At 34.3% G+C, this 23,658-nt stretch overlaps 1 protein-coding gene across 3 annotated transcripts in view; it reads left to right on the forward strand.

Annotated features, from left to right (window-relative positions):
• LOC144966356 (GATOR2 complex protein MIOS-like) overlaps positions 1–22,838 on the forward strand; it is a 39,254-nt gene extending 16,416 nt beyond the window's left edge. The window contains exons 7-27 of one of the 3 annotated variants that reach the window (XM_078902690.1): positions 2,585–2,726; positions 4,613–4,714; positions 5,418–5,512; positions 6,049–6,090; positions 6,538–6,593; positions 7,146–7,264; positions 8,626–8,741; positions 9,014–9,142; positions 9,659–9,734; positions 11,120–11,309; positions 11,655–11,726; positions 12,261–12,373; positions 12,868–13,037; positions 14,016–14,081; positions 14,466–14,538; positions 15,368–15,506; positions 16,242–16,283; positions 18,495–18,675; positions 19,090–19,183; positions 19,923–20,019; positions 20,383–20,647. In XM_078902690.1, the coding sequence (XP_078758816.1) occupies positions 2,585–2,726; positions 4,613–4,714; positions 5,418–5,512; positions 6,049–6,090; positions 6,538–6,593; positions 7,146–7,264; positions 8,626–8,741; positions 9,014–9,142; positions 9,659–9,734; positions 11,120–11,309; positions 11,655–11,726; positions 12,261–12,373; positions 12,868–13,037; positions 14,016–14,081; positions 14,466–14,538; positions 15,368–15,506; positions 16,242–16,283; positions 18,495–18,675; positions 19,090–19,183; positions 19,923–20,019; positions 20,383–20,506 (2,238 nt within the window). In that variant the 3' untranslated portion in view covers positions 20,507–20,647. Of the gene's footprint in view, positions 1–2,584; positions 2,727–4,612; positions 4,715–5,417; positions 5,513–6,048; positions 6,091–6,537; positions 6,594–7,145; positions 7,265–8,625; positions 8,742–9,013; positions 9,143–9,658; positions 9,735–11,119; positions 11,310–11,654; positions 11,727–12,260; positions 12,374–12,867; positions 13,038–14,015; positions 14,082–14,465; positions 14,539–15,367; positions 15,507–16,241; positions 16,284–18,494; positions 18,676–19,089; positions 19,184–19,922; positions 20,020–20,382 lie in introns of all 3 variants that reach the window. The other 2 variants (XM_078902692.1, XM_078902691.1) reach the window with 2 other exon arrangements.
• The last annotated feature ends 820 nt before the right edge of the window (positions 22,839–23,658 follow it).

Below are 23,658 nucleotides of genomic sequence, written 5' to 3' on the forward strand. Positions count from 1 at the left end.
CAGACCTCGCACCATCTGATTATCACCTCTTTGGGCCACTGAAACGTGAGCTGGCAGGAAAGCGCTTTGATGTCGATGAAGAGCTTGTTGACCATGTGCGGAAATGTCTACAAAACCTTGACGGAAATTTCTTCCGAGAGGGTATCTATTCCATGGTGCGGCGTTGGCAGAAGTGTGTCGACAGACTTGGCTGTTACGTAGAGAAATGAATGACGAGTCAGGGTAAGGACACGTGCAAAAATTTTGTTGATAGCATAAAAGACGCAGATTTTACAGGCATTTTTCGGTTAATTATGAAAGAGCCCTCGTACAATACAAAAACCAGGAAAAACGAAAGGACCCGTAAACAACCTGCGCCCAATAACATTACTGAATACCATAAGAAAAACACTGTCAACTATTGTCCTCAACAGAATTAGACCGAAAATAGAAAAATATCTATCACATAGCCAAAGCGGGTTTCGCCAAGACCGAAGCACATCGGACGTTGTATGGACACATAAATGGTTGGCAGCAAAGGCACTCAAAGAAAACATATCCATAACAATAACCGGAATCGATATGTCCTCAGCCTTTGATACGATCGACAGAGGAAAACTTTTGGAGATATTAACAGAAATAGTAGACGAAGACGAGCTCCGAATAATCCGATTTCTCCTCAGCAACACAAAGATACAACCAAGGATATACGGGGCCACAAAACAGACGCAGTTCGAAAGTAACATCGGGACCCCCCAAGGAGATAGTCTGAGCCCGATTCTGTTCACAATATACTTAGAACACGCTCTGAAAGAAGTTCGAAAAGTCATTCCAAAACCAACGACTCATATTGAGAATGCAATCCCTAGAGAAATCGCCTATGCAGATGATGTCGATTTTATTGGATCAACACCAGCAAATATAGACATCATACAAAATACCCTCATGAAATATAACCTCCAAGTCAATGCCAATAAAACCGAATTTACAACAATATCGAGGAACAAAGAGGAATGGAAAAGAACAAAGAAAGTCGGCTCACTAATTGGAGACACCGAGGATGTACAAAGAAGAAAACAGCTATCAAACGCCGCACTCAGTAAACTCACCAATGTATGGATTAGAGGTGACAAAATAAAGAGAAAAACCAAACTGAAACTGTACCATGCTCTTGTAAAACCGGTACTTCTGTATAACTGCGGCACTTGGGCGTTGACAAAATCCGAAGAAGAACATCTGGATGCCTTCCATCGCACACAGCTAAGAAGGGTACTGGACATCAAATACCCAAAAAAGATCTCAAATGAATCACTATATAAGATCACAAAAGAAAGACCAATCTCCCTTGACATTTTACAACAACGATGGCAACTTTTCGGTCACATACTACGCAGGGACAAAAACATACCAGCTAACCAAGCCATGTCGGGATACTTCCAAAAACACGGGAACCTTTTCAGAGGAAGACCGATCACAACACTCCCTGTGATCCTAAACAAAAACCTCACAACACTTGGACAAAGCATTAGTCTCATAACGGCAGGGGACCTTGAAAATCTGAGAACCCTAGCAGAGGACCGGCAATATTGGAGACACCTCACACAGGAAATACTGGAAACAGCCAAGGCGACCCGATCTTTCGGTCGAGACGCGAAAGGCATCTAAGTCAAGTCAATACTATAAACTATTTCAGTTTGAAATATCTTTCTGACTCTGTCATTATTGAATTTCATTTTTGAAAAGTTTGCTCAGAACTCTTCAAAGTCTATTTGTACATCAATAAAAAGTCTTAAAAATTCAGAGTTATTTTTTACAATGTTTGAAACTTGCTCTTTATTGATTTATTTTTTATAATAATTCGGTGGAGGGGGTATATTAAAAATGTATGATTTGTATGGTTTGCAATAATATTAAAATGTTTAGTGACCAACTTATAATAATAATAATAATCTTTATTGTCCAAATTAAAGGCAATTCATGTGAGGTAAACAATGCTCAGTTTGGTTCATGGTATGAACATCAACACATTTACAAATACAGACACAGCCATACACGAACATACACGCTTGCACATTGTTTCTACACATGTATACAAAAGAAATGAGCGTACATACAAACACATATACATACATACATACATACATGCAGACATACATACAAACCAGCATATCATCGTATATGCATGCCTACATTCATACATACATACATACATACATACATACATACATACATACATACATACATATATACATACACACAGACACACACACAGACAGATAGAACGATACGATATATTTGCTGGGACAGCAGATAACCATATTATAAATATACATGGTTTATAATGTAGTTCTCTAGAACCATTAGGCCTCTTGAGTCTTTTCTTGTTTCTGTAGTGTGAAACAGACAAAAGTGATCACTTGTTACCCTTTGGACAGGGCACATAGAGTTCAGAAAATGAAATCTTGACTTCACCCAGCATCTATTCAAGTCCCTTTGTGTGTGAAGCGAGTGCTCCACCAACAGAGCTATCCCCCCCCCCCCCCCCCCCCCCCCCAACACCCTATTTACGGTTTATATTGATCTATAATTATCACTGCCATTTCAGCTTGCCCAAGGATTTGAAAAGAATAGGAATGATCCATGCATTCTAATATGGGATGTTGCGAGAGATTCCAATATGGAGATCTCAGACAGAAGCAGACACAGTTTCAGTGAAGGACCCATTGTGAAGCCTTATGTAGAAATGGGTGAGAGAATTTAATTTACTTTTTTTTTTCTTTGGCCGAAACTAGAATATATTAATTATTTTACAAAATGCATCTAGTGGAGAAGCATGTAACATCTGGATAATATATTTGATGTGCTTCTCTCATGGTCAGTCTTTACTAGAATTAAATTCATTTTTTTAAGAGGGGGGGGGGGGGGGGGGTGATGAGTCCAGGGTGTCTATTTGTAATATTAATCAACAATTTATATTTTTAAAATTTGTTTGTTATATATATATTTTTTAAATCTCATCATCAATATTATATCATATTATAGTATTATACTGTTATTTTTTTTTTTAAATTTTCGAAACAAATCCTGCCTTATCTACTGTTTTATAACGTTTTCAAAACTTTTCAGACTTTTTACACATCCTCATTGTCATATGAGAACGATTTTAATCTTTTATTTGTATTTATTTATTAATTTTTCTTCTTGTTAGTTTGTTTGTCTTACATTGGTATAATCTGTGCTATAAGTATATCGGAATATTTTGTTCAATTGTTTAGCAATGACTATGAAAATTTTTGTTTTCTATTTTTGTAGGAAATACTACTCTTAAATCAAAGCCCTATCTCCACTGAGTAAAAATCTTTTTGAATTTTGAAAATCCATTAATATATAACAAGTTGCAAAGGTGTCATTTATTTGGATGACTCACAAAGAGAAAAAAATTCGGAAAATATGGGATGCTTTTTATGCGTTTTATTCTGGTTTGTGGCTGTATCTCGTTTAATATGTGGAATTAGATATTAAAACTTGGCAATTTTATGGCAAAATTATCAGAAAATATGATGAAGACATCAGAAGAGTTCTAACTTGTATAGTTTTAGAGCTGTATGGCTAGGGTCAACTATAATTTTGTTTTAAAATATACATAATATTGATCATTTTGAACTTTTCCGAAGTGTAATTTTGTGTCTACAACCCATACAAATGACACAAAAAATGCCTGCTAAATTATCAATCAGTCCCGTGCGACCATGGCTTATGTTATTTCTAGTATTTTTTGAGAGAGAGAGAGAGAGAGAGAGAGAGAGAGAGAGAGAGAGAGAGAGAGAGAGAGAGAGAGAGAATGTGTTAATCTACTATCCCTATGATATAACAATGAAACAATACCTTAATTTTTTTAAAGCGCGCGAGGATTTGTGTCATCAGTCATCGCAAACAAGGTTGCCAATATAATTTTGTTTCTTTTATTAAATTTTATTCATCTATTTTTGTCTCAGTGACATTTATTCTAGTCTATTCAATTTTCTGTTTGTCAAAATTTAGTTCATTTTAGTTCATTTTAAGTGGGTCAGCCTTAATAGTGAAAGCCATATGATTTTCTATTTAGCCACTTTTGAAGTCGAATTTGGTCTGGCCATCTGGCAGCCTTGCCTCGCACACGTCATTTTCGTGTCACGCAATGGGGGAGCAAAATGGCCGTCTCCATATTTTCACTCATTGAAATGCAAATTGGGTTGATGTTTTGGAGAATACGGGAAAAGTACTTATCATAATCCAATGAAATTTGAAATATAAACAGAAGAGATGTGCATATATAACCTTATGAGCGACAAAATCTCTCCTCTTTGTAGTAAAAATCTATTTTTAACGGTCTTCTGGTAATCCTACGAGTTTTGTTGCTTTACATAATCTAAAATGACCTATTTTCTAACTGTGTGCCAACTTTCAGTCATATTCATCGATAAACAGTGATGTAATTAATTTTTTAAAATAGCATGTACGGAACAGCTTCGTCCCATATTTTGTCACGAATTTGGGCACTTCGTGAGCGAAAAAGAGGCCCAAAGATTTGTGCGGAATAGTCATTGCTAATTTGTTTTATTATTCTTATTATTTGTTTCTTTCTTTTTGTAAGGTTTTGGTGAGGGTAGTACTTCATTCGGTTGGTTTCCAAAAAGTGCCTCAAACTTTGTGACTGGTAACAGCACCAAGCATCTCAGAATCTATGACCTCAGAGGTAATTAGCCTTCATCTTATCACTTATGGGGGCCTATGATCATGCTTATTATTATCATGATTATCATTAATGTTATTTTTATTAGTATTATTATCATCATCATCATCATCATCATCATCATTATCAATAATAGTTGTAGTAGTAGTAGTAGTAGTAGTAGTAGTAGTAGTAGTAGTAGTAGTAGTAGTAGTAGTAGTAGTAGTAGTAGTAGTAGTAGTAGTAGTAGTAGCAGGAGTAACATGACTGAGTTGTCATCTCCTGTTTTCCTACGGCTGGGATTCTCCTGGGGTTATTTTTAGGATCTCAATTGAGATAAATTATAAATCCTTAGAGGAGCTCTAAAATCTTATTTTACCTTGATTTAAAAAAAAAAATTGTTGATGATTTTTAGATGTTAATATATGTCATATGACTAATTGATAATCTTTTAATGTTGTTTATGGCACATTTCTATTGGGCTTAAGTATGAAGACTTGCATTTCTTGATGTCTTATTATTTTGGAGAACCGGATTAGAATAAATTCTGATTTTGTTGAAATCAAAATTGTGATAGAACTGGCTTTGTGGCTTGGCAGCTCTTTAGTAGTTTTTGTTGTAGGTGTAGCAGCAGTACCAGGATTTAATTGACAATTATATTTTTTTTATAACCTTGCAAATTTTCTGTTTAGATGTTAACAGCTTGGTATTATTTGACTTCTTCCAGATCCAAACAAATGTCTGAGGGAAGCACATCACCGTTGTGTGTATGGTATATGCATGGATCCATTGGATGATTCAAGAATGGCATCTTTTAGCGAGGTTAGCATGAATCATAGATATCCATTAGGAACCTGATAAAAACTTAGGACTATGCAGTATATTATTCCTCTTTCGTGCATCAGATATTTTTAACCTTTTTTTTTTTTTCTTGTACATATGGCAACTATAATTGTGGAACTCATAGAGTGGCATGTTACAAATGCAATTGAAAAGGAAATTTCTCATTTTGCAATTCATTAAAATGTCAGCATTACATTTTGGATGTGCTAAGTTGTACCTTTCTCACTCATTTTTAATTATTTTGTTTTCGTCTTTGTTCACCTTTAAATTTTTAACTTAAGCAATATCATTTTTTGTTGTTGTTGTTTTTGTTTTTTAGTTTAGACTTTTTTTTTTGTAATTAAAAAAAAAACAATAGCAATATTTCAATATATTAATGAAAACTGTAAACAGGAGTAGTATAATATGTTCACATGTTTTCATTTTGCTGTTCACCTATTCCAGTCAGTAGGTTTTTCAATTCAAATTGACAGCATACAGAATTAATAAAAATTTCTTTTTAATCATGTCTTCAGAACCAAGTTGCTGTGTGGGATATCCGTAGTTTTGACAGACCTGTATCCTTTACTCTTGATTGTTAATTTATTGTTATCTTTAATGAAGAACAAATGCCACATCTCATTACAATCAGTTATGATGGAAATGGTTGTATGGAGAAACAATGTCTTTATTTTCTGAAGTCAGTGATAGGATACCTGAAGCTGTGGTCTTGGAATTCTTCAAGGAAAAATGTTGAATAATATGAGTGCTTAAAAAAAGAGGTATCGAGGACTCAAAGCTATCTTTAGCCAAAAACATAAACTTTAAACTGTAGTTCTGTTGTTGTTGTTGACTTAGATAGGATGGCGCTCAAAATGATAATTACTACTTTAAAACAAAAAGTTTTTATTCTTTATTTTTGTTCATTGTCATTATTCGGATTGCTTGTATGATCAAATTTTGGATTTTTTTTTTAAACTGAACATAATACATACAATTGTACATTTCTTTAACACATCTGTAAGATCAATGTGATCACAGAAAACAAAAATGTTGTGAAAATGTCCTGGTGCCCAACAAAGTAAGACCACTTTGATTATATTCCGATCTCTTGTTTTGTTTAATTACATTTAAAATTTGTATGTTGTCATCACAAGAATCCATTCATTTTATATCAGAATTCGTTGTTTTAAACTGAATTCATTTCAAATGAATAAAAGTCTATCACTTTAATGATATACCTCATTATTTTTTTTTGCCCTTTTTATTTTGGCTAAGTATAGGAGGGTGCACATTGCTTAAAGGTAGGGAGTGGTGGGGGGGGGGGGGGGGGGTTGGGCGGGGATGATGGATTTGCAATGTGTAATTTTTGCCTTCTCTTAAGAAGCAGAAAATGTATGTTGCTGCCCAAATGCTTTCTTTTAATTTTGGAAATGACATTGCCTGTATAGAACTGTTTTAATTCTGTTTGCAAGGAGTAATATAAGACATTTTTATAATGGCATACTATTAGTACACCATTGAAACTGTGTCATCCAAGTGCCAGTGAGCACTTATGTGTAAGTTGAGTGCTATATAGATAACTTATTAATTAACTTGGCTAATTATTATTACTTGTTTTCATCTGCTTTAGCCTTGGAATGTTAGCCGTCCTCACTAAAGATTCCTCCCATGTCAAGTTGCATGATATACGTCATTCTTTGTTTGGATCGGATGAAATTGAGCAGGTGTCTATTGAAAGGAAAATTCAACGTAAGTTTGTAATGAAAAGAAATATATGTAGGTCTCCGTTTATAAGCACAATCTGCTCTATAAGCATACTTTGAATTTTCACTATATAAATTTACCCCCTTAAAGCACACTCACAGAAAAGGACTCTGTTTATTAGCTCACATAATTTTCTGACCATCACTTTATTTTATTTATTTTTTAAAGAAAATAGAAATTGAGTAAATAAATGAAAAGAGAAACATTGCTAATACAAAAGATTGACAGCGTTAACTGAAACCATCAAAATGCTCTCCAAGTCAGATTTGGTTCACACCTCACTACTCCATCATTATCTCGCTTGCACAAAACAATGAACACTTACGTGATGAGACAGACAATGCATGTCTGTCATTTAATCTTAAATGATAATGTTTGGCAGTTTTGTTGGCAGCTTATTAAAACAGTATTCGGGTTGGGGTGGGGAGTAGGCACGTTATTTACTTGTGGTGACGCTGACATGATGTAAAAGTGGGGTAAGGAAAGGAAGGGCTCAGATCTTCACAAGATGTGGTCATAAATAATCATTGATCAAGATAGTTATTTTATTTCCTAGAGTTTAGGTTACAGATGTGTTAATTAAGTGTGCTTGAATGTAAGAAATGAAGATACAGTTCGCACCTGTACTCTTTCTCCCATAGTGGGCAGGGAGGTACATGCTGTGTCTTCTATCCCCCCAACCCGTTTTCCAATTGTTTCCTGTCATTGTCTTGGAATGAGATTACTTGGTTTTGTCCTGGCCCTGGCCGGAGTTCCTTAGCTGGGAGGGAAACAGTCGAATGTATAGTTTTAGTTTTGGAAGATGATATTTTTTTCCTTGTAAATCATCTCTCTGTTATGCATTGTATTATGTTTAGTTTACATATTATATTATATGATTTGTAAACATTTGAGTGTATTCCTCTTAGTTGGGACCTGTGCTTGTGTCTGGATGAGACTTTTAGGTGATCTCAAACTTTGACGGTGTGCTCTTGGAATCTACATCTGTTCCCTATTTGAACCAATTCCCCTTTGTCTAACCTTTTCTTTGTGCTTTAATTGTAATTCTAGAGCTTTTAACTATCCCATTTTCTTCCTTTTTACTGGCGCTGATATGACCTTAATGTGTTGCAAGCGCCTTAAAACCCTTAGAAACAAAAAAAAACAAGCACCTGTACTCTTTGTGACTTTCTTGATTTTACGTGTGCAACTTTTGACAAGTCTATTTTGTGCTACATACCTGCACTCTTCACCATCAACCTCAGATGTTAAACAAGCAGTTAAAACCATCAGAATTTATCTTCAACTCGATGCTTTATCATGTACATGATGTCATCCATAACTCCTTTTTTTTTTCTTCTTTTCAGCATTCAAATCTGCCATGTCATCATTTGCTTGGCATCCCAAGCAGGAGAACAGACTAATGACTGTCATGCCCAATGGACAGCTAAAGAATATGGTGTTCTTTGAACGTCTCCCAGTGGTTTGTTCATTTTTAATTTCTTTGAAAATTATTTTTTTAAATAGTCAAATTTTGGCAATAGGTATTTAAATTGAGTTGTGATTATTCTTTTATGATATTTATTTTGTCACAGACATGATAATTTTATATAATTTTACAAAATAATTTTATATTCTTTGTCATTGCAGTCATCATCAACTTTATCATTGATTGTGAGCAACAATAAATTATCAATTTCTACAATATTACCTCATTTTCACCTATTTCTCCTTGAACTTTTTTTCATTCACCAGAAATGGTCATCAAATCCAAAAATGGCAATGCGAATTGACAAAGCAGTGGTGAACTGTGCTGAGTATTCTAAAGAAGAGGATATCATCGTTACAATGAAGAAACGCTTGTCGCAGAATTATGGGCAAAATGTAAGGAATGGCAGAGAAACAAGTGAATTGGAAGGAGGATGGCTTTATTATGAAACTTAGTTTAAAACACCATGAGATGTTAAAAGTATTTGAATTTACTGTTTTTGCTTGTATAACTTGCACAACATTATTAATGTTTAAATCCCCTATTTATGTAAGAAAATGTTTTTTGTTGTTGGGATTGGGGTTTTTTTTTTTTTTTTTTTTTTTTTTTTTTTGCCTTGTTATTTTTTAAAAAAATGTTTTCAAATAGTTTTTATGGAGAATTGGGGAATTGTTGATAACTTGATTGGTTTAATCGTCTTTATAATTATGAGAGAGCTAACCAGTAGTATTTGAAAATGAGTAGTGGTAATTAAATTTGCATTTATTATGCTTTGCTCAGCCACAGTTTTATTTCTTTGACTTAACAAAAACGTTTGATTAAGATCGACTTTCATATTTATAGATTCTTAATTTTTATTTTTAAAAAACTAATTTGCGTCTATTTTGGGTTTTTTTTCTTGAATTTGACAGCCCAACAATATTCATGTGAGTATGGCAGCTATAGAGGGAGAACCTCATCTACATGGCCTTTGGAAATGGATTCACAGTATCCTTTTTACTTGATGATAAAAGCAAACATTTTGGATGCACTTTTTTCTCAGCAATTTCGATGTGGCTAAGATTAAACTGACATCAAACAAAACATGTAAAGTTCACAATCATAATAATATACCCCTGCTTTCTATATATTCTGTTGGTCCCAGGTGGGACACAACAGTACTGAACTCTTCCACCATAGCAGGATATAGATCATTTCTATCAATAAAGTCAATAACTGTCCTGTGTTTCTTTCACATATTGTCACCATGTCTCTTCTATTCCATCTTCCTCCCTCGTTGGTTCTAATCAGAGTATATCTGGTTTCACTATTAAAATCCTCTCACAGGTTGTGTCTAATCTTAAGTTTATTTCCTCCTTGACAAAGTAATTCAGTTGATTTTCTTTCTGAGTTCACTGTTTAGAGATTTTGTCAGTCTATTTGTTTTAAAAATAGAGCATAAGCGTTTTTGATGATGACTAGTTTTTGAGGTCTTGCAAGTTTTTGAGTCCTGCATAAATATTATTTTACTTTAAGTTGTAATTGTAAATATTCAGTCTTACTATAGGCGGATATTGCGCATAAGTTTCATAATGGCCTTATTACAAGGAAAGCATGTCTAGCTATTTGAATTCTGTATTTATGGTCATCATCTGTCCTGGAAGTGGTGTTCACCTAACCTGCAATGGTTATGAAATTTTTCAATTTTATTGAGTTTGTTCTTTTTTCACTTAAGGACTGTTGATAATTCAAGAAGGTTTTAAGTTGAAGGGAATGAACAAAAACATTCAATTACAGTGTTGTTTCATTGTCTAACAAAATGACTAAGCCTTTAAAGGGGAGAGGCGTATTAAAACAATAATTCCTTTGCATTTAAATGAAGATAACCACATACCTAAAAGTTTTCACCATAAGGACAGTGACTACTATATGACTCAGGTCTTCTTTTAAAACAGGCTTGCATTACTTCTACTGCTGTTTGGTGAAAACAGTAAGATTAATTTCAGGTCAGAATAAATTCAAACTGCCCTATAAAGTCTTAAGTTGAATATGTGATCAACAATGGCAAACCAGGATAAGGTATTGAATCATTTCTTCATTCCATTATCTATAAATTTACCCTACATTATATTTTTTTGCTGAGGGTAGGAAAAGGATGTCCATCCTATTACATTATTTCATTGATTCAGAACATTTACCCCATTAAAAACAATACAACACCCAATAGTTGTTAAATCAGTGCAGTTTTGTAATCTAAATATGGTAATTTTTTCTTTCTTTCTTCTTGTCGTCTTTGTTAATGTTGATGGCAATGCATTGTTTAACATTTTTTTCTCCTAGTTTTATTGAAGATTATAGTGATATTACGCTTTTCCTTGATGAAATACCAAAAGATGTACGATCTCTTCAGCCAAGTTTGGAAGCTAACAGCAAATGCAAATTGTCACCAGCTGACATGGGTATCATGTCTGTTTTGAACCTGGACAAGCCTGATGCACTTAGAAGCGAAGTTGTACCCACAAATTGGAAGACCTCTCAAGGGGCAAAGTATGCCAAGAGAACCATGTATAGGAGTAAAGAGAGGTTGGTTTGATGAGATTTGCTTGTTTGTTTTTTTGTTTTTTCTTTTAGCATTTCTTTTATCAAGCTATCGTGTCTGAGACATTTAACACATTTTGAACTTGTGTAAAGTACTGAGACATTATGTTGTTTTTTTTTATTTTATTCTTTACAATATGTTTACTCATTGATAATTATCTCACATCTATTATAAGCCATTGTTATTGATCTTTTTATTTTTAAAGGGGGGGGGGGGGTTATTTTGTATTTTCAAGTTATTCATTCTTGTAATTAGAGCATCTCTTGGTTAATTTGAAAATATGTGTGTCAATAACAGTAACGACTATTGAAATATCATTTTAAAAACAGGAATCTAGCTTTAAGGATCTGTCGATGGAGTCCTGACCCTTCTATGGAGAGCCTCCAGGGATTTTGTGATAGGTAAAGTTGCAATGAATCTCTTCATATTAATTTTTAGCTTTAAAAAAATATGTATAAATAGAATATAAATATGTAAAATTATGCGGGACATTTTATTTTGCTTCATGTGCTTTTGCTGGTCGAACCAAATGTTTGATTTATAGAGTTGCCTGATAATCTTTGCCTTTTTTTCAAATAATGAACTAATTCAGTACAATTTTCACACTAATTAATTTATGTTTGTTATTTTTCAGATCTCATTAAATTGTATTAATCAGAATATAAACGTTTAAGGTTTCACATAGTTTTGTGTTTTGTTACGTTTTATCCGGCTGGCAGATGTTGTGAGTTTTTAAACTAAGTGCATAGCATCAATATACCCTAGTAGATGCTGTATTGGATTGAATGAATTCTATAAACATTAATTAAATTTGCAGATTCTGTATAAATGAGACCAAAAAAAAGTCAATTTATATACAACTTGATAAATTCAATTATTAAAAATTTATTGTCTCAAGTTTGTTCAAATAAAAAATTCTTTGTTTTACTTTGAAGCAGGACAAATGGAGTCGAAAGATCAGCAGCCATGGATGTCTTTTACTTAGCCATAGATTCAGCATTAGAAACCCTCAGTGAGTCCAGTCCCTCTGCACCCAGTTCATCTGGAGGTGAGTTACCTGGAGTAGGCATAAATTGCTGAACAAATTTCAAATCTCAGTAGTCTTTATTTGAATTGCCTGTGTTACATTCCAATTGTTACATAGCGGCAAGGTCAGGCCTCATATACTTCGTCCTCAAGCTTAATTTGAAGGGGGTAATATATTCTTACATACATTGGGCAAATTGATAATTTAGAATAATGTGTACATTGTTTCAAAATCTGATTAATCATTTGTGATTCTAAGATAGATATATTTGTTCCTTGATAGAATGAGAAACAAAAGAATAAAAAACAAGAAAAGAATTGTTTGGATAAAGAAAGTGGATTGATATGTTGATCACTAATGATCTCTTTATGTCGTTCTGAATGGTGTAAGCTGCAGTTGCACAATGTTTGATTTTCAGTTTTGTATTTACATATATTTAGGTCAAGACATAAAGGTTTTAAGCAATAGAACGTTAGAAATTGACATCAGGTAACTTATTTTCTTTTATATTATAGATAAGCCATCTCTTCAGGCTGTTGCTATGGCACTGTCTGGTTACACAGAGGAGAAAGACACTCTGTGGCAAAAGACATGTGGTTACGTGCGAACACAGTTGGAGAACCCATATCTCAGAGCCATTTTTACATTCCTTGCTTGTGAAGATGACAAGTATGAAGAAGTTTTGGTATGTATGTGACTTCAACATATATGTATATTTTACTGTTGATTTCATCCCAACAACAATAGAGGAAGTACAAGTCCATTTCTGCATGGCAGAATATTAAACAACGCATAAAATTTGGTAGGAAAAAAACCCAAGAAACCTGAGTAGAAGAGAAATAGGTGCCAAATGTATTCGTTGAAATAAATTGAATAAACAGAGACCCCTATGTAGCAGAATTCCGTTATCCTCGGGATAGGCCAGACGAGCATGGTGCTCAGTTTGGCAAACAATGAGAGCACCCTCTTCTTCATCCTCCATCCCTTAAACTTATTGACCTGCCATTAAAGGTATGAAATTTGATTTTATGCCTCAAATGATGAATATTTTAAAGTAACTGAAATATATATGCTAAAATTATGGTGTTGTGAAATTACGGGTATCAGTGTAGGCTGATTTATTTGAAATTCTATGCATGGCATACTATTTCCTCCTTTTCATCTATTTTCCCTCCTTTTTCGAAATTCTAGAAAGGGGCCTCTGATAAAGCAGTGAATATAAATGATCAAGAAGTATGAATAATGGACACTCATGTTTTTTCTTTTTTTTATTTATTTATTTATTAATTCTTTTTTTTTTTTTTACAAATGCTATAATTACTTTTTTTTTTTGTCTGGTCCTGTCGATGTCTCTGTAAAGAGGTTGCACTGTTCGATGCTCGTTTTGAAATTCAATGAACATGTTCAAAATCTCTCTTATTTATTAAGAAAGCTAAAATAAATTTTTCTCCTTTTTATTTACTTATTTACTTAGTTATTCATTTCTTTTATAATATTAGGAATAAAATGGACAAATTCCTGTTTCTTCACCCCAATGGGTTCTTTTTCAAGGTAAGACTGATATAACAGGGTTCTGGACTTCTTCATTAATGCTCTCTTTGTACACAGTATTGACTGACAAGATATGATAATTGCAATGATTTATTCTTTTTCGTCATGGCAGAATGACACAGAAATGTTGGTTGCTGATCGGGTGGAGTATGCTCTACATTATCTATCAGATGCTAAGGTATTGTTGGATTTATGATAACTGATTTTTTTTTTTCAACAACCGTTTTCAGAAAAAAAAATAATAAGATGAAAAAATGTAATCTAAACTAAGATTCATATTGTATATATTTAAGCAAATCGACATTTGAGTTTTGAAGAGACTGCATAAAATTGAAATGTATTTTAGTAAGCTGTGGTTCATAAAATCTGTTATTTGAAGAGAAGAAAAAGTTGCTAATAAAGTTGTCCTATTAATTTTTATACATCATCTTACCAAAAGCTCATTACTTGCTTTAATCAAACTATTTTTATATTCATCCTATACTCGAACTTTTTGTGGTAAAATTTTTACTTGCTTTCTTGCTGTCTGCATGTTTATCTTTGCTATCATTTTTGTTTTCAGTTGAAAGTCTATTTAACAAATCTGGTTGATGAATTGACAGAGAAAGGTGACCTTGACGGAATTCTTCTTACAGGTAATTGTAATGATAGCAGATTTATATAGCACCTTTTGCACTTTTATAATAAGTAAAAATAAATTTAAATAACCATACACACAAACACACACTAAAGAAGATAAAATAATTTTTTTTTATTGAAAGAAAAACCTATCCCAGGTACATTGCATTTCTGATACAGCAAACTCTGAGCTAACGAAACCTCGGATTTAACTAATTTTTCCACCTATTTGACACTACTTAAGGCGCCTCACATTCAACTAATTTCATAACTAAACACCTAGGCTACGACAAATTAATTGAAACTGCAAGAGCATGCCACAGGTGGAGTCACGATAAGCATTAAAAAAAATCTTGCATTGCTTTCCAAATTTAGCTTTATAAAAAACCTGCATTGTCTGGTAGACTACTTTCAAACTAGAATATACTAACAATCAGGGCATTGAGATAGGTATAGCATGTGTGAAGGTTTAGGGCGAGCTGTGGTCTGTCAGCTCCACTTATGATAACATCGTGATGATTCTGTCTCTCTTGGTGTGACTGTGCTAGTAGGTTGGGTGCTTATGTGTATCATTGTGGAAGATACTGGCTTTGGGATGTGAAGAAGATTGGAACTCGTGGGAGTGAGGAGATTACATTTCTGAGATGATGCAAGCCATAGGGGAAGGGAGAGTGGGGTGGGGGGAGGGAGAGAATAACTCATCTTAACTCTTTAACCCAGTCAAGAAAGAGTTAAGGTCAATCCTACGAAAATTAAATGAATAGCTATTGATCAACACCTGTGGTGTTTGTGGAGCAATTTGGGCAATTTCTAGAATGTAATAACACTTTACAATTTCTCAATCAGGTATGACGAGACAGGGAATTGATTTACTCCAACGATATGTCAACTATACATTAGACGTCCAGACTGCGGCTATTGCAGCTTCCTTTTCATGCTCACTATCTGTCATGAAGGACCCAAGAGTCAATGAATGGGTTGATGGGTATGTCTTTGTACTTAATGAATTTATTGGGTTTTTTTCTTTTTAGAAAATGTGCAGTTCTGTCATTTTGTTATTGTCGATATGCATTAATTGGTCTCTTTGTATGTTACTATTCATATTAGTAAATTCAATTTTATTATTAATGATGATAAAACTAATAACAATTTAAGTTTTGGTTTATTTACCTATCCAACCTTCATCAAAATATCCATCCTGTCATTTCCTAATATGTCCTCTTATTTATATCTCCATTCGATTTACTCAATCTTTCAAAACTTGTAGTAAAAATGCTTCCTTCGGGATTGGTCACGGAGATGGAGTACATTATATGGCTGAGTATTTGACTCGTGTACAAAATGAGCTGGTTCCATTCATGTTACGTCATGGATTTTTTTTTTTCACTGGTCTCCCTGTCCACTCAGCAGTAACTGGGTTGCCAATTCTAATAATAAATCTGGGATAGACTTTGAAGTCCTACTCACAGGATATTGTGCATTTGACAAATAAGGATTCATATCGTAGAAATTGGGATGATTCAATAACCTGATGGGCATAGGTGACCACTGCTAATTTGAATTTTCCATTTGCCTTAAAGAAATATTTATGTCAGTGTGAAAGAACTGTAAAAACTTTACAGAGACAAAAGTTTCATCAATCGCTTTCATTCTAAGAGTTCTCTCTCTATCTCTCTATTTTTTTTTAATTTGACAAAAGAATTAATTATCTATTTTCCAGGTACAGGGACTTGATGGATCGTTGGAAATTATGGCATCAAAGGTAAAAAGATATTTTGTAAATGGATTAATTTGTTTCAGTAAAACCTTATCCTCTATGACAATGGAAACAAGTAAGATATTGCTTAATATCCTTCCCTGTAATTATTCTTTGGTGTTATCTGTCTATTTACAGTATTCCATCAATGAGGAGGAGGAGGAGGAGGGGTGAACTATTTTTGATTATTTGAATATTAAGTGATTATAAATTTAAGATTATTCTCTATCTCCTGAAATATTGTACATGTAATGAATCACTCTCTGTTACACAACGTGAGACAGACACCAATATAAGGAATTTGAGATGAATGTGTTGGTTATTAATTCCTGCATCCAACTACATTGATATGTGCATAAGGATTTGTTTTTAAATTAGAATTGTGCCATTCATAACTGTTTGTACGAGTGACACAAGGAAACGTTATTTTTAAAATATCTATCATGGGTTGTTTTTTTTTTAATATCTTAAATGCGCTTAAAAAATAATAATAAAACAATTGAAAGCCTTTCCTCACTGAAGTCTATTGAAATCATGTTAACTGTAAGAGCATCTGAATTTTTTATTATTCATTGTATTGCAACGTCACATCAATTTGAAAAACTTTTGGTACCAAATGTCAGTTCACTTCATTTATTTTACCTTGTCCCAATAACTCTTTTAAGATTAAGAGACTGTTTAAAAATCGATGTAATTTAAGTCAAATATGATTTCCTCCTTTAAAGTGAAATACAAACATTTATGATATATTGGAATGAAAAGATATTATTTGGCATTATGATCTTACAGGCTACAATATTTACCAGAGGAGTTATTTTATAGGCTGTATTTTATTGTAGATAATAATTTACTAATCATTACTTTACTATTTTCAAGGCCAACGGAATTCATATGAATTGTTCATTGCAATAGATAACACCTCATTTAATCCACATTTACCAGAGAAGGTTAATAGAAGGAGTAAAAAGCCACAACAAGAAGGCAATCATTCTATACGTAGACTTTAAGAAGGCCTTTGACTCGATACATCGCCCTACCATGATGAAAATCTTAAAAGCATATAGTATACCTCCTAAACTTCTCTCTGCTATTAAAAGAATGTATGAGAACACACGGGCAAAGGTTATCTCTCCAGATGGTGAAACTGAGCTGTTTGAGATCAAAGCAGGGGTGCTTTAAGGTGATACATACATTAGCCCCCTATCTCTTTGCAATTGTCTTGGACTATGTGATGAGAAAGACCTACGCTGGCATGGAGAACGAGCTGGGCTTCACTCTGCATAGACAAAGAAGTAGGCGCAATCCAGCTATGATTGTCACGGATCTAGATTTCGCAGATGATCTGGCTCTACTGAACGAGGAGATGGACCAGGCACAAGAAGTCCTCAACAGACTTGAAACTGAGGCTGAACGAGTAGGACTATGCTGTAATGCTAAGAAGACAGTATTCCAAACCTACAACCAAGAAAGGCCAATTAGCATACAGGTAAAGAATGGAGAATTGCTGAAGGAAGTTGACAACTTCAAGTACCTAGGAGGTTGGACCAAAAGCAGTTCCTCTGATATTTCTGTCAGAATAGCATTGGCTTGGAGTGCCTGTCACAAACTCAGGAAAATCTGGAGTTCAAACCTACAGAGGGAAATAAAGAAGAGACTGTTCCTGGCAACAGTAGAGTCAGTACTTCTATATGGAGCAGCGACATGGACTCTTACAAAAGCCCTGGAGAAGCAACTGGACGGCTGCTACACCCGTATGCTGAGGATGGCCCTCAATGTAAGCTGGAAAGAGCACCTAACAAATGAAGAGCCCTACAATGAACTCCCCCCAGTGACCTCGAAGATCCAAAAGAGAAGACTGAGACTTGCGGGGCACTGCTGGAGACACAAAGAGGAGATTGCAAACAGTCTCGTTCTATGGGAACCACCTGAGCGAACCAGAAGCAGAGGCAGGCAGAATAAAACCTACACACAGGAATGGACAACACCCGGGAGCTGCGTACGCTTATGGAGGACAGGACAGAATGGCAGACTTGTGGCTCATGTTGGGCGCCCCAAGGGGCGGCCTAAGTAAGTAAGTAAGTAAGTTACCAGAGATAAGGGAATTTTAGGCTTTGTTTCGTTTGCTCATCGTTACTTTTGTATTTGCGTGTGACGTGGAATTTTGTGATTTTTAAAAGTTGGATATACTAAGCATTCTAATTATATTTTTTTTTTCAGGGCTGTGTTTGACAATGTCCGCCAAAGTCTAGTGCCCGACAGTCGAATCAATCCTCAAATCTTGGTCAGCTGTAACTTTTGTGGCAAATCCATCTCCTCTATGGCTTCCAACTTGTCACTGATGAATAAATTCCGCAGTCACATATCAACAGCACTTAGAGGTCCTCAACACAGACCAAAAGTAGGACACATTGTTAACATATTCTAAATTCACCTTGTATTTAAGAGAATGAGACTGTAAAAGCTTTGAATTAATCTAACTCAGATTATCAGCAAATTGAATTGTACATTTTGAGATAAAAGTGACAGCTTATGAGAAAGTTGTTAAGTAATTTGCCTATAGATTTAGAAATGGTTGTCAAGATTTTTTGTTGAAATTACAAGCTATTGTCTGATTGATAAGTTTTAACCTCTGAACCGTGACAGTTAACAATTCAAGTATGTAGTAATACAATGTTACTCCAACCCTTCCTTGAATTATCATTTGAAATAAACAAAACCTCAAGATTAAAGGAGGAGAACAATCATAATCAACTGCTTGTATTTTCACCTTCATTTGAGCTTTAATGACCTATTTACAATTATTCTATTTCAGATTACATGCTGTCCTAGTTGCAGAAAAGCTCTTCCACGCTGTGCTATATGTTTAACACATATGGGAACCCTGTCTGGTGCTATGGCAGAGACAAGTATATCTTTTAATCCTCATCTCTTTTTTATTATGTTTTTTTCTTTCTTTTATTGCCATACTTGTGTATAAATTAATTTTTTTACATTTTCAATATTAAAAAAAAAGTTTCTAAAAACAATACAAAGTGTTGAAAGATAATAATAATAATTAATTAATACAATAATCACTGGACTCTAGCACACCGAATTCCAGCTTGTTCTGCAATACGGCATGCTGGACCTGGATGACTGAATTTTATCTATAATACAATAATAAGTCGTTACCTCCCATGAGCATTGGATTTCGGCATGCTCAGATTCTGCACGCTTTTAGGTTTCTCCTGATAGCGTGCTAGAATCCAGCGAGCACTGTAAGAGAAAGTTTAAGATTAAGTCAAATAATGATCTTTAGAATTAACACGAGTTAAAATACAATAATTTGATAGTTTAATATGTGTAATATCTATGCCATGAATGAGTGTGTCATAGATTAAAGTGTATTTAATTCTCTAAAGATTGGGTTTGATTCGACTCTTACCTGATGTCATATCTTATCACATTTACTAAAAGAGCAGTAACAGTGGAAGCCTGGGCCTCAAATGGCTGTTGCAGCTCTCGCTCTCATTACAAAAAAAAATGGTCAGGTGCACTATTGTAACCATGGAAAAACTTATTAAAGGGTTGATATCATGCTATATTTTCTTTCTTTTCATATTTTCTTTTATTTGACTGAATTTGTGTTTTTGATTTATTTTTAAGATTCCAAGAATAAGTCCTGTCCCTTTGATGAATGGTTCACCTGGTGCCAAACATGCAGACATGGAGGCCATGCAGGTCACATGACTGAATGGTTCGGGTAAGTTGCTTGAATTTTTGTTTTTCTTATCATTTATAATTTATCAACAGTATTTGCTCATGGAACTAAACAATTTATTATAATATCGCCTTAAATGTTTCAGGTCTCGTTGGTTTAGAATCTCTTTAAATGGTATGAGAACAATTAGCAGACATTGCTTGCATAAAATCTTTGACTTTTTGGATTATTTTTTCTCATGAGTTAACGTATAATTTTTTTTTTATCATCTCCTGCCATTGATATATATTTCACAGCATTGCTTTTAGATTCTTAAAAACAAAAATTCAAATATTCCTTGATAATCTGTGGCAGAGAGTGGGGTCTTTGTGTTGTTATTGATTTGGTTTTTTTCTTTTGTTTCAGAGAGCACAATGAGTGTCCGGTGACTGGATGTACATGCAGTTGTATGTCGCTGGATGCGGTCAGTCAAAGCTCAAAGCCAATCCCAGTGTCTGCTGTCAAGGAAGACGATTCTTGCAAGGGATGAGAGACTTGTCTTCTAAAGAAATAAACTGTGATTTTTGTTCCTATGATGTGGATTTGTGAGAGTACAGTGGAACCCATGTATAAGGAACTGTTCACGTATTACGTCATGAAAAGTTTACCCCCCCCCCCCCCCCCCCCCCCCCCCTCTTGTCATCACTTGCCATCATTGGTCTGACCCCCCCCCCCCCCCCCCCCAAAAGAGGACATCATCATACAAAAGAAAGAGTAATTGTTTTTCAATATTCCCTTATTCATTTTATAGAATATTATGTAACATTACATAAATGAATTAAATCACAAAGGAATGTACAAAGGAATCAGCTTAATGGACATGATGCCATTCAATTTTTTTTTAAAAGGCATACGGGCATCAAGTGATAAACATACTACCCCAATTAAAAGTAAATGATCTATCCTTGTAAAGCTCTTTGAGCACGTTTAGTGGATATTGCGCTATATAAAAAGCTCAATATTTTTTATTCTTTTTTTTTTTTTTGGCCAAGTACTGTAGATTATATTTGTTGTTGAAAGTGCAGTATTAGTGGGATGGGAAATAAAGCGCTATATAAATGACATAATATTACAAATTTTATTTTTTTTTCCACCTTTTTGTTATATTTTTGGAATGCTATTTTGATGAAGGTTAAATGGGTACTTTTTGATGACATCTTTATTTAGTCTGACCCCCTCTTCCACATGTAAGCACGTCAACATTTGGCAGACCTTCCTAGTTGATGACGTAATATGTGAACTCTCCCTATCAGGTCTGCTTATAACACGGGTTTTTAAATCCCCATTTTTCTCTCCCTCTTTGCCTGTAGTAACATTTTCCAGCTATAGCAGGGACTTTTAAGAGCCTAGTCGGTTATAACAAGGGCGTGGAAACCCACTCAATATCTCCAAATACAAAGCATTAGCCCACATAACACTCGGGTAAGCTTACAGCTAAAGGCAACTGAGAGCTAGACTAGGCCTAGTTCGTGAATACTGTGTGTGTGTGAGGGGTACTTACTACTATGCTACGTCATCGTCATTTTGAGTATAGCACAGCACTGCTGAAAGCTGACAAATGTAGCACAAAATACTCACATACACTCACACGTCAGTTTGAAAGTAGCGTATGTGTGTTTTGTTAGAGAGAGAGAGAGGCTGGTCCCACCATTACTGTTATACTGAAGGTTCCACTGTTTTTCTGTAAACATCCCTACGAGTCAGATAAATTACAATCTCTGTCTTCCAGTTACAAATCAGTAATGATAGAGATAAAATAATAATAATATATCATTGGTGATATGTGAAATCAAGTTTGCCTTTTTTGTGTGATTGTAAGTTGTATTAATGTAAATACCAAACAAAATTGAAGACATGCTTTTATGTTTTAAAACAAAAGTTCCATGTCACGGATGAATGCAAGTTATTACAAAATAAAGGTATGCTTTCACTTGAAAATGAAGCCATTATGAGTTCATGATTTCTGTGAAAACCTATCCATCTATTTTTAAAACTGTTCCTTTTCTTTTTCATTCCTTGTTATAGTGATGGGCAATGCAGACTAATTCTAACATTTCAACTGGTAGCTTGAAATTGGAATCAATACAGTGCAGAAATCGGAATAAGTTTCGGATTTTGTCAGCCTGAATGGCATGATTGCCTTAAATAAAATGGGCACATGCGCCTATGCCTGCCATTGAAATAGATTGAAAAGATGGAATCATCAGATCTGTTTGGTTATCTAGTGAAGACGTGAATTCCTTTGAAAAAAAAAATGGCATTTTTAATTCCCCTTTTTTCTCATGGCTGAACATCGTGTTATCATGTAGTTTCAGAATAAATTAACTTAATGGGAAGTTTGGGCTTAGTTGACATTTATTGGAATGTGGATGCAATAATTGATATATACATTAGAATTTTTACATGACATGGCTAGCAGGTTTTTTTTTTTGCCTATTAAAAATACTCAATTTTGATTTTAAAATGTTGAGATAGTACCTTCTAATATTAAATTCAAGCTTTTTTGATGAGAAATTATGCTAAATGTATTGCGATAAGTTTTTGATTTTTCAGAAATCTTACAGAGTTGTTCAGTGTTACCACCACTACCTTTCTTCCCCCCTTCCTCCTCTCTTTCCCTCCATGAGATTGAATAGTATTTATTTTAATCAGCACATTATGTTTGATATAACTTCATTACCTTTCTTTAACATACATAAGATCCTTTAACTACCTACACAAAAAAATTGTGACTTTTTTTTAATGTAAATGTGAAATTGAAATGACGATGTACTATTTAGAAAATGAGTTCCATGAATAAATCTATGCCTTAAAACTTATAATTAGGTTGTTGTGAAATCATATATACGGTACTAACAAGAAAGACAGTAAATCTGTTAATCAATGCATAGCTAAAACAATGAAATCCACTCTGTTTCAAGGGACCCTCAAACAATCACAAGGGTTCAGTACTGTACCAAAAAAAAAAAAAAAACCCTTTTTTTTTCGTCAATGTGTAAGTGTTTCCTAAGGATTTAATCAAGGCTCCCTAGCGAGTTTTTGTTTTTGTTTTTAAGGGTTTTACGGCGCTTGCAACACATTAAGGTCATATCAGCGCCAGTAAAAAGGAAGAAAATGGGATAGGAAAAAGTTCTAGAATTACAATTAAAGAACCCAAGAAAAGGTAAGACAAAGGGGAATTTGTTCAAATAGGAAACAGATGTAAATTCCAAGAGCATACTATCAAAGTAAAGTGAGTGGAGCAGGCACTTATGTTGGTAACAACAAGATATGAAGTGAGTAGAAAAGTGCCAGAAGACAATAGAGAATAAAAATTTTTCGCGGCGGTGGTGGGGTTTGAACCTGCGACCTTATTGGTACGACAACTCCGCCTGGCAGGTGAGAGCGTGGCTCTACCGTGTGAGCTATCCACGAACACAAAAATATTCGTTTCAAACCCAAGTCATTTCTAGATCCTCTCTCACCCACTTCTGGGACCGCCGATTCGTTCGCCCACCACCATCGCGAAGTATTTTGACCAGCAGTTAAGCTTAACAGCCAATATTCTCAACACAAACATATAACATAGAAACGATTGAGACATTGAGTATGCTCCGGTGTATGGGGTGAATTTTTAATTCAGAAAAGTGAGTGGAGCAGGCA

The sequence above is a fragment of the Berghia stephanieae genome, chromosome 2 (assembly GCF_034508935.2).
Source record: "Berghia stephanieae isolate SIO BIC M18660-M18661 chromosome 2, UCSD_Bste_1.3, whole genome shotgun sequence".
In the NCBI taxonomy this organism is placed as follows: Eukaryota; Metazoa; Mollusca; class Gastropoda; order Nudibranchia; family Aeolidiidae; genus Berghia; species Berghia stephanieae.